The sequence below is a fragment of the Felis catus genome, chromosome F2 (assembly GCF_018350175.1).
Source record: "Felis catus isolate Fca126 chromosome F2, F.catus_Fca126_mat1.0, whole genome shotgun sequence".
In the NCBI taxonomy this organism is placed as follows: domain Eukaryota; kingdom Metazoa; phylum Chordata; class Mammalia; order Carnivora; family Felidae; genus Felis; species Felis catus.
The window spans coordinates 34,194,789-34,212,229 of NC_058385.1; the positions used below are offsets into that span (position 1 = coordinate 34,194,789).

The window sequence follows — 17,441 nt, forward strand, 5'->3', positions numbered from 1 at the left end:
ATATAGTTAAGTGTTTGTTATTTAACTCTGTCATTTGTTTTTCATACTTAGCATTTTATATAATTGGTTTTCATGATTTACGCTGGTTACTTATTTAAGTGCTTATTTTGGCCTGTGAAAATCTCATGGCCTGAGAAATCTCATGATTTCTCTGTTATTGTGTGCTTTGAATAAGAAAATTACTGTTTTATAAATTTTTAAGTAAAATTTTTTGTTTTTCTTGGCAGGCACTTTTTCATGGGAAGTTTATTGATACTGGTTTCTCTTTACCATTCTACAAGCGTATGCTAAGCAAAAAACTGACTATTAAGGATTTGGAGTCTATTGATACTGAATTTTATAACTCCCTTATCTGGATAAGGTTTGAAGATTTGTCTTTCAGTAAGGCATTTTCTTGAAGACAATGTAGATATCTGGTTAATTAGTCCGTATATGTTTTTATCACCCAGAGACAACAACATTGAAGAATGTGGCTTAGAAATGTACTTTTCTGTTGACATGGAAATTTTGGGAAAGGTTACTTCACATGACCTGAAGTTGGGAGGTTCCAATATCCTCGTGACTGAGGAGAACAAAGATGAATATATTGGGTAAGGTGATATACTTGGTTGGCCTTAATTTCTAGAACTTCTAAAGCATGTCAGAACTAACAACTCTGTCTGTACCCTTCATTTGATTCCACGTTCACTCCTCTGGGAAGCTGTTCCACATTCATTCCCCCTTTCACGTATCCTTTTCTGTCATTTGCTCTCTACTCAATCTTCATCTCAGTTTATAAACATGCTCTCACAGGACTAAAAAATTCAAATGTACTAAAATAACTTCCCTTGCCTCTCATGGCTTAACATTTATTTAAGTTCTTCTCAACAGTACCAATCAGTGTTCTAGAAATGAGAATAGTGACCTTCAGTTTCCCACTCCCACTTGCTATATGCATTCCCATCTTTGTCCAGATCAAAAATTATAGAACATTGGTGCTAAAAAGGACTTTGCAAAGACTGTGCAGTTTCATTATTTCTAGATGAAGAACCTAGGGTGCTCTGTTATAACGGTAGTAGCAAAGCCCAGCCTGTAGCCCAAGCCGTGACCAGTAATCTAATGCTCGATTCCTCTTCCATCTCACGTTTCCTCTTTAACTTTTTTCACAGTGCCCACCACAGCCTCTGTTTTGAAACTGTTCCTTTGAATCCCGTGATCTGCACCTCATGGATTTTCTTTAATTTCTCTTTAACGATGGTTATCTAAAACTCCTTTTCCTAAATGTGGATATTATTCAACCTGCTTCTCTAAATAGACTGGCACCATGGCTTCAGTTTTCTAATAAAGTAATATCTGAACTTTAGAAATAATTTCCAGGTAGATCCATACTTTTCCATGAAAGAACCAGATAATATTTTAGGCTTGTGAGTCGCATACAATCTCTCTTGGAACTATTCCACTCTGCTGTTGCAGCACAAAAGCACATAGACAAAATATGAACAGATACGTGTTGCTATCTATGTTTCCAACAAAATTACTGTGGACTCTGAAATTTGATTTCATATAATTTTCAAGTCAGATAATCTTTGAATATTTTCTCAATCATTTTTAAAAAGTAAAGACTATTCTTAGCTTACATGCTGTACAGAAAACAGGTGATGGGCTGGATTGGGCCCATGGGCCATAGTTTGTCAACTCCTCAACTACTAAATCAAGTTACAATCAAATTTCTTTCTGTTATTTTCCTATTGCCTTACTTGGCCTTGTTATCTCTATTAATGGTACTACCCTTGGATTCTTGGTGCCATCATCGTCTCAGACTTTATGTTCTTGATATTTGTTTCAAAAATGGGATCGTGTCATACTCTCTAGCATGCTTTCTCCATCCTCTAGGTCAGTAGAGATAGATCTAACACATTTTCTAATAGCTAGATAAATTATGGTATACCCATTCTATAGTAGTCCTTTCTGCTAGTAAGTGTCATTCAGATTGTGTCCAGTTTGGGCCACTACAAACAAAGGCAAAGAAAACTTCCTTAAGTAAAGCTGTGTGTATCTGCTGCTTTTGTCTCTGTGGCATAGATTTCTAAAGTGAGGTAATTTCGTCAAAGACTGTTTAATTGACGTATTGCTTTTGCAAAAGGACATAGCTAACAATCCTTTCTTCCCTTTTTAACCCATAAAATTGCTATGGCCTTTCAATTTCACATCCTTAATGTCTCTTTGCCTGTTAAGTGAATGCAGCTATTCCAGTGTGGCATTCTAGGCCTCTTCCTATTTTTCTGCTTAATTAGTTTTCTCTGAGAGGAGAAAACCAGTTTAATAACTGATTTTCTTCTTTATGTATCTTTATATTCTCTGAGGTATTTTTGTTTTGCTTCTTTGTCATATAGTGAGCATTTATTACTCGTATTGTAAATAGCTAAATTGTTTTTTCCATTTTGAAAACAGTATGTTTCCAAAGATAGTTCCATAAGGCGCTGGGCTTTTTGTATTCAAGCCATAAGCTTTCCACAGAAACCAACAATAGCTATTAAATAGCACATCCGAAGCATTTTTAAAATGCTGTCAATGTTTTCAAATATCAAAAGCAGATTAAATAAAATTTCATATAAAGGCCATATTTAGTTTGCTACTTTATGTTTTATATTTTGTGTTAAGGTGATAACTGGTTTTTAAAGAGTTGCCCATGTAATACCTGTTATATAAGAGTTGATATCTAATCTTGAATATAACAATTTTTGCTTAATTGTTTCAGTTTCTGAAACAGTAACAGACTTTAATCTTTTTTTTTTTTAATCTTGCTCTTTAAAATTATGTAAGAATACTATTCTTTTTTAATTGTGATATTTTGGTTTTAGTGTACCGCAGTTAATCTCTGAGTAAATGAATGGTAGAGAGATGTATGAAATGCTGTCAGAATCCAAAGTGGGATTGATTCTGCTAGGACTCAGGAAAGTTTTTCCCATGGCATTACATGTTAGGTCTGAAAAGATGGAGTGCTTTTTGGAGGGAGGGAAATAGCAAAAGCAGAAGAATTGAGGTATTAAAGGGATTAGTTTATCCCAAGAATCTACAGCCACAGAGGAGATATAGTGGCTAGCTAGGAGCCTTGAATGGTAGCCAGATTTGCATTAGTCTAGGGAAACTTTTATGTCTAAGAAACCTGGATTTTTGCTCTAATAGGAGAGTCATCAAAAACAAATGAAAACTAAGATGAAATGATCAGAATTATTTCTGGAAGGCTAATCCTAGCATCTTTGTGGAGGATGAATTCGGAGGGATGGATGGAAGGGGGGGGGAGTAGTTAGAGATCTGAACATAGTTAAAAGGCTCTTTCAGACTTCTGGTAGTTGGTATTGTAGACCTACCTGAAACAGGTGAGGTAAAAATGAGGGAATGGATTTTTGAGGATATTATAGGAATAGAATAGTTCAGATTCAATGATTGATTACATGTAGTGGGGGAAATACTAGTAAATGAAATATTTGAGGTTTCTGAATTGGTTAACAGTTGAACATGTTAATTATCTTTAAGTAGTAAAAAGCTAGAAAAGAAAAGGCAGAGAGCTCAGTGATGCCAACATTTATGGACCAGTGAAACCAATGAAAGGAACAAAGTAGCTAAGTCAGTTAAGGAGCGGTGGTATTGTCAGATCAGAGAACTCTCTGAGGGTTGGGAATGCTAACACCCAGTGTTACAGGAAGTTCATGCAGCAGGAGTAATTTTGAAGAGGGCATTGGGCTTGGCAATTGAGACTTCTTTGGTGACATATGTGAAGAGATTTGTTTATCCCCCAGAGTGAAATCTTGAAAACCCAGACCATTACAGTGGTTTAAAATTTGGATGAATAGAGCTGAGAAGTGGAGACAGGATAGAGTACTCTTCTAATAGGAGTGGTGGTAAAGAGCAAAGACAGTAGTTAAAAGCAAACACTGGGTTGAAGGGAGGGTTTTGGAAAATAATGGTCTGAGCATCCATGTGGGCAAATGGGAAGTGGGGTAGGAAGGTAGAGTTGAGGGCTTGTGCAAAAGAAGGTGAGTTATTGATGAAGAAAATTGTAGAGGCAGCAAGGATGAAAAGTTTGCCTCAGCAGAGAATAAAATCAGCTTCCTTTGGGACACGGGAAGAGGCATTTGGAAGGGGAGGAATGTGGATAATCACCTTTCCCTTTGTCTGCTGTTTCTGGTGTCTTCTCCTCATCCATAGTCTGTGCTGCTTCCACAGGGACCTCCAGACCCACCTACTGTCAGGGCCCCTTGTATAGATTCTGCGTCACTATACAGATTCTCTTCCTTACTTCTTTTTATTACACTTCCCTCCTGTATGTCTGCATTATATGTCTCCTCGGAATGTTTCTTCTCATCTTTTCTATTCTTTTAGGAAATCTTTGTGTTCTCTCTAATGAATTAACATGTAAAGAACCAGTTCCCCAGCTTTAAGCCTTCTCAGACAGAGGGACCATACCGCATTTAAGCATATGGCCTGCAGACAGACTGTTACCGAGACAGTCCCTTGCTTTCCCCGCTGTGCAAGGCTGAGTCAGAGTTCTCAAGTCTCCCTTGGCAGATGGTTTGCTGGGAGGAGAACCTGTTGAATGACTGTAGCCTTTCCCTTACTGTGTCAGTTAGACAGTATCTGGAATTATTTGTTACACATGAACAGGAAATAGTAAGTGTTGAACTGTGGCTGTCTTACTGACAAATAAAGAACTTCCTATTTTGAAAAGCATCCTTTCTAGCCACAGATGTGCTAGAACTGATTTCCTCATGGAGAAACATGTTATATACATAAACACACAAACATGTATATGTTACATATGTATGGTATATTTGGAAAAAGAGACGGAATTTTAGAAGTAGTTGGTGTTTCTAAGCTTTTACCTCACATGCAGATTAACTATTTTTAAATATTGTTTTTATTTTCAGTTTAATGACAGAGTGGCGTTTTTCTCGAGGAGTGCAAGAACAGACCAAAGCTTTCCTTGATGGTTTTAATGAAGTTGTTCCTCTTCAGTGGCTCCAGTACTTTGATGAAAAAGAATTGGAGGTTAGGCTTTTTTATTATGCTGTTTAGAAAATGTTAATGGGAGGAGGGACTGTTTTTGCGCTTCTACAGGATGTCCACACATTTTTAAATGATGTGGCACAATCTTGAGTTCTCTTATCCATCTCAGTGTTCAGGATGTATTAAAATCCCAGCATGGGGTGATGGTCTTAAGTTCTCTAAACCATGATGATGTCATGGGCACAAAGTCATTAATCAGTGCCCCCTATCCTGAAGAATGAGTTCAGCCTTGTTAATAACTTGGGGAACTTAATAAAATCCTGGGTTAGTAGTGAGTTGCCCCAAAGATCAGTTTTTTAAGTCATGAGTTCTTAGTGGTCTTAACTGTATTCAGACTTATTAGAAGTATATCAGAACTTTTTTTGGAGGGATGTGGGAAAGTACACACGACAAAATTTACCATTTTGAATATTTTTAATTGTACAGTTCAGTAATGTTAAGTATATTCCCATTATTGTGCAACCAATCTCCAGTATTTTTTCATTTTGCAAAACTGAAATTCTATACAGGTCCCCATTTCTCCTTCTTGGCCCCGCCATTCTACTTTCTATGAGTTTAACTACCCTTGGTGTCTCCTATAAGTGAAATAATGCAGTATTTGTCTTACTATGACTGGCTTATTTACTTAACATAATGTTCCTCATAGTTGATTCATATTGTAGCATGTGTAAGAATTCCTTCCCTTTTTAAGGCTGAATAGTATTCCATTGTATGTATATATCTATAGATTTTGTTTATTCATCAGTCAATGGATATTTGGGTTGCTACTACCTTTTGGTTTACTGTAAATAAAACTGCCATGAACATGGATCTATAGATATCTCTTAGAGAGTCTGTTTTCAGTTCTTTTAGATGTATACTCAGGAGTGGTATTGGTGAATCATATAGTAAATCTATGTTTAATTATTTGAGGAACTACCACACTTCTGTAGTGGCTGTACCATTTTACATTCCCACCAAAAGTGTGCACAGGTTCCAGTTTCTTCACATCTTTGCCCACACTTGGTATTTTCTGTTTTATTTTATTATAGTAATGGGTATAAGGTGATATCCCATTGTGGTTGCGATTTATATTTCTCTAATGATTAGTTATGGTGAATTCTTGAAGTCTTCTTTCCCCATATAGATTAGAACACAAGGCAGGGCTGTAGGGAAAGTCCTTGGTATTTCTTCTCTGCCTCCTTTGGGTATAGTGTTTTAACTTTAGCCATCTTTGGTTCTCTGTTAAGACACCATAATCAAATGTGCATATAAAAAGTTAGCATGATGATTTATATATACAGTAATATTCCCTTATAGAAATTTGCCTTCTGGTAACTGACAAGTATATGAAAATAAGGACTTTGAGCCTGGATGACATGCAGACTCTATAAATCTGGCTAACATCTCTTTCTTAATAGCTTGACTACACAGATTAGCAGAAACACATCAGAAGAATAGAATGGAAGATATCAGTATTTAATCTTTTTTTTAAATCACACACTTCATTAAGAATCTGAAGAAAATTAGGGGCGCCTGGGTGGCGCAGTCGGTTAAGCGACCGACTTCAGCCAGGTCACGATCTCGCGGTCCGTGAGTTCGAGCCCCGCGTCGGGCTCTGGGCTGATGGCTCAGAGCCTGGAGCCTGTTTCCGATTCTGTGTCTCCCTCTCTCTCTGCCCCTCGTCCGTTCATGCTCTGTCTCTCTCTGTCCCAAAAATAAATAAACGTTGAAAAAAAAATTAAAAAAAAAAAAGAATCTGAAGAAAATTAAATAATTTTGTGTCTTCAAAATGTATACACCTAAAGTATTCCATACCATTAAGAGCTCCTATTTTAACACTTTTCCAAAGAAGACATCCAGATGGCTAACAGATGTGAAAAGATGCTCAACATCACTCATCATCAGGAAAATACAAATCAAAACCACAATGAGATACCACCTCACACCTGTCAGAATGACTAAAATTAACAACCCAGGCAACAACAGATGTTTGTGAGGATGCAGAGAAAGAGGAAGGAACTCTTTTGTACTGCTGGTGGGAATGCAAACTGGTGCAGCCACTCTGGAAAACAGGATGGAGGTTCCTCAAAAAATTAAAAATAGAGCTACCCCACGACTTAGCAATTGCACTACTAGGTATTTAACCAAAGGATACAGGAGTGCTGATTCAAAAGGGCATATACACCCCAATGTTCATAGCAGCACTGCTGACAATAGCCAAAGTATGGAAAAAGCCCAAATGTCCATCAACTGATGAATGGATAAATAAGATTTGGTATATCTATACAATGGAATATTACTTGGCGATGAAAAAGAATGAAATCTGGCCATTTGCAACAACATGGATGGAACTAGAGTGTATTATGCTAAGCAAAATAAGTCAGAGAAAGACAAATATCATAGGATTTCTGCACTCATGTGGAATTTAAGAAGCAAAACAAATGAACATAGGAGAAGGGAAGCAAAAATAAGATAAAAACAGAAAGGGAAACAAACCATAAGTGACTCTTAAATATAGAGAACAAATTGAGGATTGCTGGTGGGGTGTTGGGTCGGGGGGATGGGCTAAATAGGCGATGCGCATTAAGGACGGCATTTGTTGGGATGAGCACTGGGTGTTACATGTAAGTGATGAATCACTAAATTCTGTTCCTGAAATCATTATTATATTATATGTTAACTAACTTGGATTTAAATTTTTTAAAAACTAATAAAAAAGCTCCTACTTTGGAGGCACACCTAGTGAAAGAGGGATATTACAGCCAGAGTCCAACATTAGAGCAGAGATGAAACTAAGACAGTAGATCTGAAAGGGTATGAAGAGACGCATACTTTCATATAGCCCTTGGTAGATACAGTTGTCTCATGCATAGCCCTGTGAAATAGTTTGACCATGTGTTAGTTTCCTTTTACATATAAGGGGACTAAAGCTCTTATTGGTACTGATTTGCCTTTAGTTCATGGTACAGAACTGTGAGAAAATATAGATCTTTTTTGTTGTTATTTTTGCTTTATCTTGATTTTTATTGTTCTTTTACATCCATTCATCATCTCTCTTAACCGTGAATAATACCACAATTATTGAAAATAATGATTATTGATAATCATGCCCCTTTACAAGTTAAAATGTTTCAACTATGAAGATGTAACAATCATTCTTTATAAAAACTCTCATCACAGTAGGAATAGAAGGCCACTTTCTCAGTTTGTTAAAGAGGATCAACGAATAAGATAAACCCTGACATCATTGTGAATGGTGGTATCTTAAATATTTCATATTGAGATTAGGAACAGGGGCAAAACTCTCATCCTTTATATTACCCACTATACCACATATTCCCCACTGGCCCAGCCAGTGCAGTAAAGCAAAAGTAGAAACAAAAAGCATAAAGACTGGAAAGAAGTAAAATGGCCTTTATCCATGGATAATAACATATGATAGTCAACTTAGAAACTCCTGAAGAACCTACCAAAGAAAAAAACCACTAGAAATAACAGCAAATTTAACAAGACTGTAGGATAGAAGGCCAGTAATTAAAAAATCAAGTATATATTTTCTATGTACCGGCAACAAATGCTTAGAAATTGAAATTTTAAAGTTTTATTTACTAACGCATCAAAAAAATAAATGTAACCAAAGGCATGGAAGACCTTTGTACTGAAAACACAAGACATTGCTCAGAAAAATTAAAGATGACTTGGAGCGCCTACATGGTTTCAGTGAGTTAAGTGTCCACCTCCTGATTTCAGCTCAGGTCATGATCTCATGGTTCGTGAGATCAAGCCCTGTATGGGGGTCTGTGCTGATAGTGCAGAGTCTGTTTGGGATTCTCTCTTCCTCCCTCTCTTTCAACATAAATAAACCTTTAAAAAATCATTTTTATTTAAAAAAAAATTTTTAAGTTTGTTTTGAGAAAGACAGCATGAGTGGGGGAAGGGCAGCTAGAGAGGGAGAGGGAGAATCCCAAGCAGGCTCTGTGCTGCCAGCACTGAGGGCTTGAACCCACAGAGCTGTGATATCATGACCTGAGCTGAAACCAAGAATCTGATCCTTAACCGACTGAGCCACCCAGGCGCCCCAACCTTTAAAAAATTTTTAATGTTTATTTTTGAGAGAGAGAGAGACGGTGTGCGACTGGGAAGAGGGGCATAGAGAGAGGGAGACACAGAATCCATAGCAGGCTCCAGGCTCTGAGCTGTCAGTCCAGAGCCTGATGTGGGGTTCAAACTGAAACTGCAAGATCACGACCTGAGCCAAAGTCAGATGCTTAACCGACTGAGCCACCCAGGTGCCCCAATAAACATTTTTTTTTTAAAGAAAAAGATGACTTAAATAGATGGGAAGATACATCATATTATGTGTTGGAAGACTCTATTATAAATGTCAGTTCTCTCCAAATTGATCTGTATATTCAACACAATCCCAATCAATATCTGGAATAATTTTTTGTAGAAATTGACAAGCTGATTTTAAAAATACAAAGAAATGCAAAGGCTCTAGATAAGCTAAAACAGTTTTGAAAAAGAACAGACTTGGAGGATGTTCACTGCCTGATTTCAAAAATTATTATTAAACCATAGTCATTATAGCAGTGTGGTGCTTTTGAAAGGATACACAAATAGATCAGTGGAACACTAGAGAGTTCAGAAATAGATCCACACATATATTGTGAATTGATTTTTAACAGAAGTCTACTATTTTTCAGTGAGGAAAGAAAAAGTCTTTTAAAATGATGCTGGATCAACTAGATGTCCATATAGAAGAAAATTAACATTGACTCCTACTTTAGTCTATGAAAAAAGATGAAATCATAAATGTAAATATGAAAGCTATAAAGAAAACATAGAGTAATCTTAGTATGGGCAGAAGTTTCTTAAGAATACAAAACAATAAACCACACATACACAAAAAGGATAAAGACTTCATCAAAAGTAAAACTTCTGCTCTTCAAAAGATACTGTTAAGCAAATGAAAAGGCAGTCTACACACTGGGAGTGTGTGTGTGTGTATGTGTGTGTGTGTGTACACACACACATACACACACACACACACACACACACACACACACACACGTATTTTAACTCTTAAAACTCCGTAAAAAAACAATTTTCTAGAATGGGCAAAGACCCACTTCACAAAAGAAGCTATGATGGCAAGTAAACACATGAACTATAACTCATTATTGGGAAAATGCAAATTAAAACTAAATGAAATTAAAACTGCAAATTGAAACTGTAAATGAAAACACTCTGGGATCGTGTTGGTAGTTTCTTACAATGTTAAACATATATATCAGCTGCTTATGCCCTGGCAGTTCCACTGTTAGGTATTTATTCAAGTGCAATAAAATATATATTTATACAAAGATTTTTACATAAATGTTCATCACAACTTTATTCATCAAAGCCAAAAATTTGAAGTAACCTAAATGACCATTAAGAAATGAAAGAATAAGTAAATTGTTGTATAATGAACGCGAATCTCATAGACATGGTGTTGACGGGTGGAGGCAGGGAGGGGGTGGAGACAACAGAAGAGTGTTAATTGTGTAGTGTGTGTGTGTGCGCGCGCGCATGCGTATGTGTGATATTCTCAAAAACTTAACCTGTGATGACATCATTGATTACGTAGAGCCAAAGACAAAGATGGTGTTTTTCTCTGCAAAAAGAGGCATAATGGGAATATTCTACATCTTGATTGTGGTGGCAGTTACATAGGTGTATATATCTGTCAAAACTCATCTAACTATACTTAAAATACATGCATTTTATTGCCTGTACATTATAGCTCAAAGTTAACTTAGGAGAAATGAAGTATTGGACTACCTCATTATGCCAAAAATAGCTTTCATCCCCTATGTAATTCAGTGGGCTTATTTGAAAATTTCACATAGAATATTTTATTCCCAAAGCCTGGAAAAATTAATAACAGGAATTAGTATATTTTTAACTTTAAATGGAAGATAGCATAGATGAAGAAAAAAAAAGAACCAGAAATTTACATTTGAAACTTAACAGTTTGGACACCTAATTTGGGATACATTTTTAGTAAGAGATTCTTCTAGCATAGCTAATGTTTTTCTTGAAGAATAAAAACTCTAAGTGTTTTCAGTGTGAGTTCAATAAACATGGAAAAGATAAAGTACCAAAGAATCCTTGTTCTAAATTGCTACAAATTTTCTTGGATTTGCTGTGAGCATTAGTTGTCATGCATGCAGCTGTTCACATAATTAGGCCATGTGCACAAGTGTTTGTTAGCAAATTTCAGTCCTATAGTTATTCGCTTCACTAAATCTGTACTGTGACCTGCTACTGTGTTCATTTCCCAGGTTATGTTGTGTGGCATGCAGGAGGTTGACTTGGCAGATTGGCAGAGAAATACTGTGTATCGTCATTATACAAGAAACAGCAAGCAGATCATTTGGTTTTGGCAGGTATTTGCTTTTATCTTTTTGAAACAAAGTGTTCAAAGAAAATGTTTTACCATGAAACAGTAGTTTAAAAAAAGTTCATTTTTAAAATTAAACCTGCCATTTGAATTCCAAATCAGAAGTGAAGAGTTTGTTGTTTTTTTTTTTTTTGTCTTCCTAAATGGGAGAATGAATGACAGGATCTTCTTTAAGTAATAGTTTAATGGTAATACTTGTAGGTGTAGCATTTTTTCCCCCAGTAGTATCATAGCATTCTAAAAATTCTACTTAGTTCTGGAAGTAAATGAGGAAGTATGGGTTTTTTTTTTTAATGAGAAAGTCAGTGCAGATACATAATTCCTGTGAAGATGATAATATGCTAGGGAATGAGAATGATCTGGAGGATAATGTCCAAGAATGACTTCCTTTTCTCTTTCCCTCCCTTGGGTCCCTTTCTTTGTTTTGTTGGTGTTTTAGCTTAAACTACAGTAGGGTGGTCTCATCCAAGTGCTGCAATACTAATACTGAAGCACAGTTTATTTTATTAGATTTTGCATTTTTTGTGTTTGAGAATTTAAAATCTTTAGGCCAGGGATTTTCTTCACATAAATCTACTAATTGAGACTCATTCGAGCAGTTTAGCGACGGAACTTCTCGTATACCTATGCTTAACTTTCACTTTCAAGTGAAAACTAAGCCTGGGACTTAGATTGACTAGAAGTGGAATCTTTTTGTAAGGATATGTGTCATTTATTTATTAATACTTTAAAGAAGTGTAGACACTTGTAGAAATTTATCTTATGTACTTCAGCATATGCAAAATGGCACTTACTATTTATTGCACCATTATTGGTATACTAACAGAGACCTGAAACACCTAAATGTCTGTTGGGAGGGGACTAAGTAAATAAATTATGATATATCTGCTCTGTAATTCTGTACCTTGTAATCATTCTTTTACTTTTTTTTTTAATTTGCTTATTTTTGAGAGAGAGAGAGAGAGAGCGCAAGCAGGGGAGGGTTAGGGAAAGAGGGAGACACAGAATCCGTAGCAGGCTCCAGGCTCGAGGCTGTCAGCACAGATCCGATGTGGGGCTTGAACCCACAGACTGAGATCATGACCTGAGCCGAAGTCGGATGCCCAACTGACTGAGCCATCCAGGCACCCTAGCATTCTTTCACTTCTTTTAATGCAAATTAATAAAAATATTGGAAAATATGTTTCAGTAGTTTTGAAGGGGAAAGGAACCTGTGTATAATGTGCTATTTGGTTAAAAGGAAAATTTACATTCTGTATATTCAAAGTGTATGTTGGTACAGCTGACCCTTGAACAATAAAGGGTTTGAGTTGTGCTAGTCTGCTTCTGTGCAAATTTTTTATAGCACAGTACTGTAAATGTTTCTGTAGCTTCTTTTATTACAAAAATATAGTATATGATATATATACAAAAATAAGTGTTAATTGGTTATCAGTAAGGCTTCTGGTCAACAGTAAGCTATTAACTTTTGAGGAATCAAAATTTGAATGTGGATTTTCCCAAAATTTCAACTACATGGGGTATCCGCACCTCTAACTGCTGCATTGTTCAGTGGTCAACTGTATATGAATATAGCGTCTTTGATAAAAGGTAGAGAAAACTGGCAGCAAGATGTGAAAGCTGTTCTTGATGCTGTACCTTTTACTTCCTTACAGTTCTGTACTGGGTGCTGTGTATATTACCATTTATAAAAACTAAACAAGGGCCACCTGGCTCGCTCAGTCATAGAGCATGTGATTCTTGATCCTCAGGGTCAGGAGTTCAAGCCCCACGCTGGGCACAGAGCTTAGAAGAAATAAATAAATGAATAAAAAATCAAAAGGGAATAAACCCATTTTCAAGCCTAAAATATCTGAATTGCATCACATACAGAATGTATGCAGGTGTCTGCAGTCTTCCTTTTTAGGGTCTTTACTAGCTTCCTTACTAGTCAGGGACTACTAAGAACATGAAGTTCCCTGACTTTCCCTTTGGACATTTGTATCTGTATACCTGAGAAGCTTCAGCTTGAGGTCCTATAAATCCAAATGAGTAGTTGTGTTTTGCGAATTGAGTTTGTTTTAGGGAAAGGGTTGGTTTATGCCAGACGTGGTAATGAGCTGTTTGTGTCTTGATGAAATGTGTACCTCAACACAGTTTTATGCAGAAGTGTTTTTGGTCATTATTAGCACTTTGTCTCATCCTTAGGTAATGTATATTCTTGTTTACTTTTTATAAATTTTATTTTTTGGATACATTTCTACTCTTAGACTGCTCCAAAAGTTGACTTGCCTTCTATTACAAGACAATCAGATCAATTCAAATCAGTATTCCACCACATTACACATTTATGTCTGTCTTTGAAAAGATAGTAAATGAACTAAATATTTTTAACAAAATGCATCCTTGTAGTTTTCAAGTATGAAGAATCCAAAGAGTTGTGTAAATAGTATCTAGTAGGAGAAAACAGATCAAACTATTGAGAATGGCGACTGTTATAAGGGCTAAACACACAAAAAGCATATAGCACAGAGGTAGGCAGGAGCCCTAACTAGGTGCTAGCTGTGATATTGTAGTCAAACAAACATCTGTCCTGGTTACCTTTTAGTGGTTTGACATTTATAAGCCTCCCGTTTCCTGTCTGTGTGATGGATGTAATAATACTGATGGACAACCAGTGTTGTAATTGTGAGGATTAACTGAAGTAAGATCGCTGGTATATTTAACATGTGCCTAACCTTAATAATTCTTGAAGAAATTTAAGAACAATTTAAGTGTCTACTATTTTAATTACTGAAGATAATTTAGTATTTTATATTAAAGTAAATTTGATTTTGTTACACAGTTTGTGAAAGAGACAGACAATGAAGTAAGGATGCGACTATTACAGTTTGTCACTGGAACCTGCCGTTTGCCTCTAGGAGGATTTGCCGAGCTTATGGGTAAATGCAGTTTTTCTGCAGTTTCTCTGTAGCTAACTCTGTGATGATAATGGCCTTTAGACATACAGTAGACTTGAATCTAAGGATTATTCTTCTGTGCTTTCTGTAGGGTATCTGCCAGAAGACTACTTAATGGTTACTATCAAGTACATTTGTGAGCCAATGAAAGTCTGCTTACATAGTCTGGTTGGCCATTGCTTTGCTCTTTAGGGTGATTGTGAAGGAGCAAAATTCTTTAGAGCTACGTCTCTTTCCACTAATTTAATTCCTGTTGCTGAATTTCTGCAGCAATAAGAAGCTTCTCTAGGCAGAAGCGATTTACATTGTATTCTGTGTCATTCATGATAATGTGACATGTTCAGTCATTTAACTAGTTGTCAAAACCAAAAAGTTTAAAGGACCAGATAAATTTTGTCTTGTTTTCTTGATTTAGGAAGTAATGGGCCTCAAAAATTTTGTATTGAAAAAGTTGGCAAAGACACCTGGTTACCAAGAAGCCACACATGGTAAGTTCAAGAATCCTAAATTGAAAGGTGAAAGTCAGAGAATGTTTTGGTTTTTTTTTAAATACATAAGACCCAGTATTAGTGCTTATTCATTAACGTAGCCAGAATTTCAATTTTTAGAACATACTGATTAATACGGCATTCTGTAACTAAACCCTTTGAAATGATTTCTGTTTGGTTAATATACTGAGAAATATATCTAGTGATTCACCAGTTATTTAGAGTAACCACTATGTATAATATACGATTGAAGTGCTTCCTGCCTTTTACGAAGTTTGCACTCCCCTGGGGGAGGGAGCACAAATGACAAACAAGTAAGCTATTTGAATTCTAGGAAAGTCCTTCAAAGGAAATAAAGAGGGTGCTGTAGATAAGAACCAGAGGGAACCTCTTCTAGGTTGTGTGGCCAGGGAGATTCTCAGCATAATGTTTGAGTTGGATAAATAGCATGCTGCGGGAAGAAACGGAAAAAGCACATTCTTTGTACAGGGACATTTCCAAAGACCTTGCAGTAAGAAATAATTTTTCAAGGAAATGAATGATGACTGGTGTCATTGGAACTTAGTGAATGAGGGGAGACAGGGATAAAAAGAATTTGGAAATTTAGGCAGGGCTAAATTATGTAGAACCTTGTAGGCTGTTACAAGTCACTTGGATTTCAATCTAAGGGTAGTGAGAAACCTTTGAAAAGTTTTAAATAGCAGCTAATGAGATTCAGGAAAAATCACTCTGGCAACAGAGGAGGAACTGGATTCAAGACCAAACGCAGGGAGATTAGTTAACAGAACTGTTTTAGTCATCCAGGGAAACGAGGAGGATAATTTAGGAGGTACATGGTTCTTTTAAGAGGTGAGAACTATTTTCCTACTGAGCAGTTATTTGCCTTTTTATTGTTTTGACACTTGCATTTATGGTGCAGAAGCAGGGGTAGATAAAACTAGTGCCTCAGCACAAATCAGGGCCATGGCACCAAAATGCCGTCTCCATTGTTCAACATCACATACCTGCAGTTTAAAGCAGAAAGCAAAAAGCAAAAAAAAAAAAAATCTCTTTCAAGATTGTTCTTTATGAAGCAGTAAAATATACATATGTGTGTGTGTGTGTATATATATAGATACACACACACACACACATATATACTAAATCTTGATGCTTGAGTATGTATCTCTTTAATATTCTGTATGACAAAATGAGAAGCCTGCATAAAGCACTTCTTATTCACACCAGAGAATTGTGGTTGTCTTGAGGGGAGGCTCTTTGGCAGTTGAGTTGAAAGCTGAACCAGCTTGCTCTTTTTGATGGAACACCGTTTTTATTTGAGAGAGTGACTGACAAACTGTTTATTCAGACGTGTATTTGGCAGACATTTTCTTGAAAAGTAATGAAGGAAGCTTATCACTTCAAGGGAAACAACTGACAGCATTTGTTGGCAATGATAAAAGTTGAGGTTTCAGGCAAAAATTAGAATTTGGGAGAACTTGTTTATACCATCATGAGCTTGAAAGCCTTCCCAAGACTTTCTGATGAGATTGGTGGTATTATTAAAAATGAGATTTTTTTCTATCATGTAATTTAATGTGTCAACATTTAGAAATACTTTATAACTTGGTGAATCACTGTTTCCAAATGACCAATGCATGATGTTATAAAATCATGCATGGGTAAAAAGAGCCATTCAGAGTACAAGATAAACCAATGGGTTTTACATAACAGAGTAGAAAAAGTTCTTTGGTATGATTTCAGAACCCATATTATGTATAATATTGCCAAATTTATTTAGTACAATAGTCAAGAATAATAGCCACAATGACCTGAAAAAACTAGAGTACATCTCTGTTTTCTAACATCTCTGTTTTCTAACCACATATCTGTGTGGGGGCAAATTTTCATATACTGTACTTAATATAATGCAACAAAATAAATGCACATATAAATATCAGAAATCAGTTGTCTTCTATTAGGCTAGACATCAAGATTTGCAAAAATATATAACAGGGTCACTTTTTTTTACCATTTTTTTTAAAATAGTCATTTTTATCAATAAACATAATTCACATAAACAGAACTCGTGGGAATTTGCAATATTTTAAAGTGTGAAAAGGATCATAACCAAAAAAATTTGAGGACACCAGCCTAGATTAAATTGTTGAATCCAGTAAAGGAGAGATTGTTGAGGTAGAGGAGAGAGTTCAGAACCAAAGAAAGATGAAAAGAATTGAGATGCTGAGTAAAGGTTAAGGAATTAGCCTTTGATAAAACAGGAATACTTCCTTTGTTGTAATAAGAGAGGAAGAAATGTTGGATGTAAGCTGTAATTATCACTGTTGGTTTCTGTTTATTCAAAGTATGAAGTGAGGTCACTAAGAATTAAGAAAGTAAAAAAACTCTGAGAAGAATGAGAGTTGTCAGAGCAGACAAGTATCTACTAGAGAAGTAAGGCTGAGAATGATGTGTGATATTGGATTGCCTACTTGGATCTAAAGTGACACCAATCTGTCTAGTTGTAGGATTCTCCCCTCCAGGAATTTTCAGCTGTTA

General features: G+C 36.1%; 1 protein-coding gene across 7 annotated transcripts in view; it reads left to right on the top strand.

The window, feature by feature from the left end:
- The window catches only part of WWP1 (WW domain containing E3 ubiquitin protein ligase 1), a 135,420-nt gene that overhangs the window by 113,449 nt on the left and 4,530 nt on the right, over window positions 1-17,441 (top strand). For all 7 annotated transcript variants that reach the window (XM_011291318.3, XM_011291319.3, XM_011291323.4 and 4 more), the window contains 6 exons: window positions 228-361; window positions 450-590; window positions 4,908-5,028; window positions 11,358-11,462; window positions 14,301-14,397; window positions 14,831-14,903. In XM_011291318.3, coding sequence (XP_011289620.1) covers window positions 228-361; window positions 450-590; window positions 4,908-5,028; window positions 11,358-11,462; window positions 14,301-14,397; window positions 14,831-14,903 — 671 coding nt within the window. The remainder of the gene's footprint in view (window positions 1-227; window positions 362-449; window positions 591-4,907; window positions 5,029-11,357; window positions 11,463-14,300; window positions 14,398-14,830; window positions 14,904-17,441) is intronic.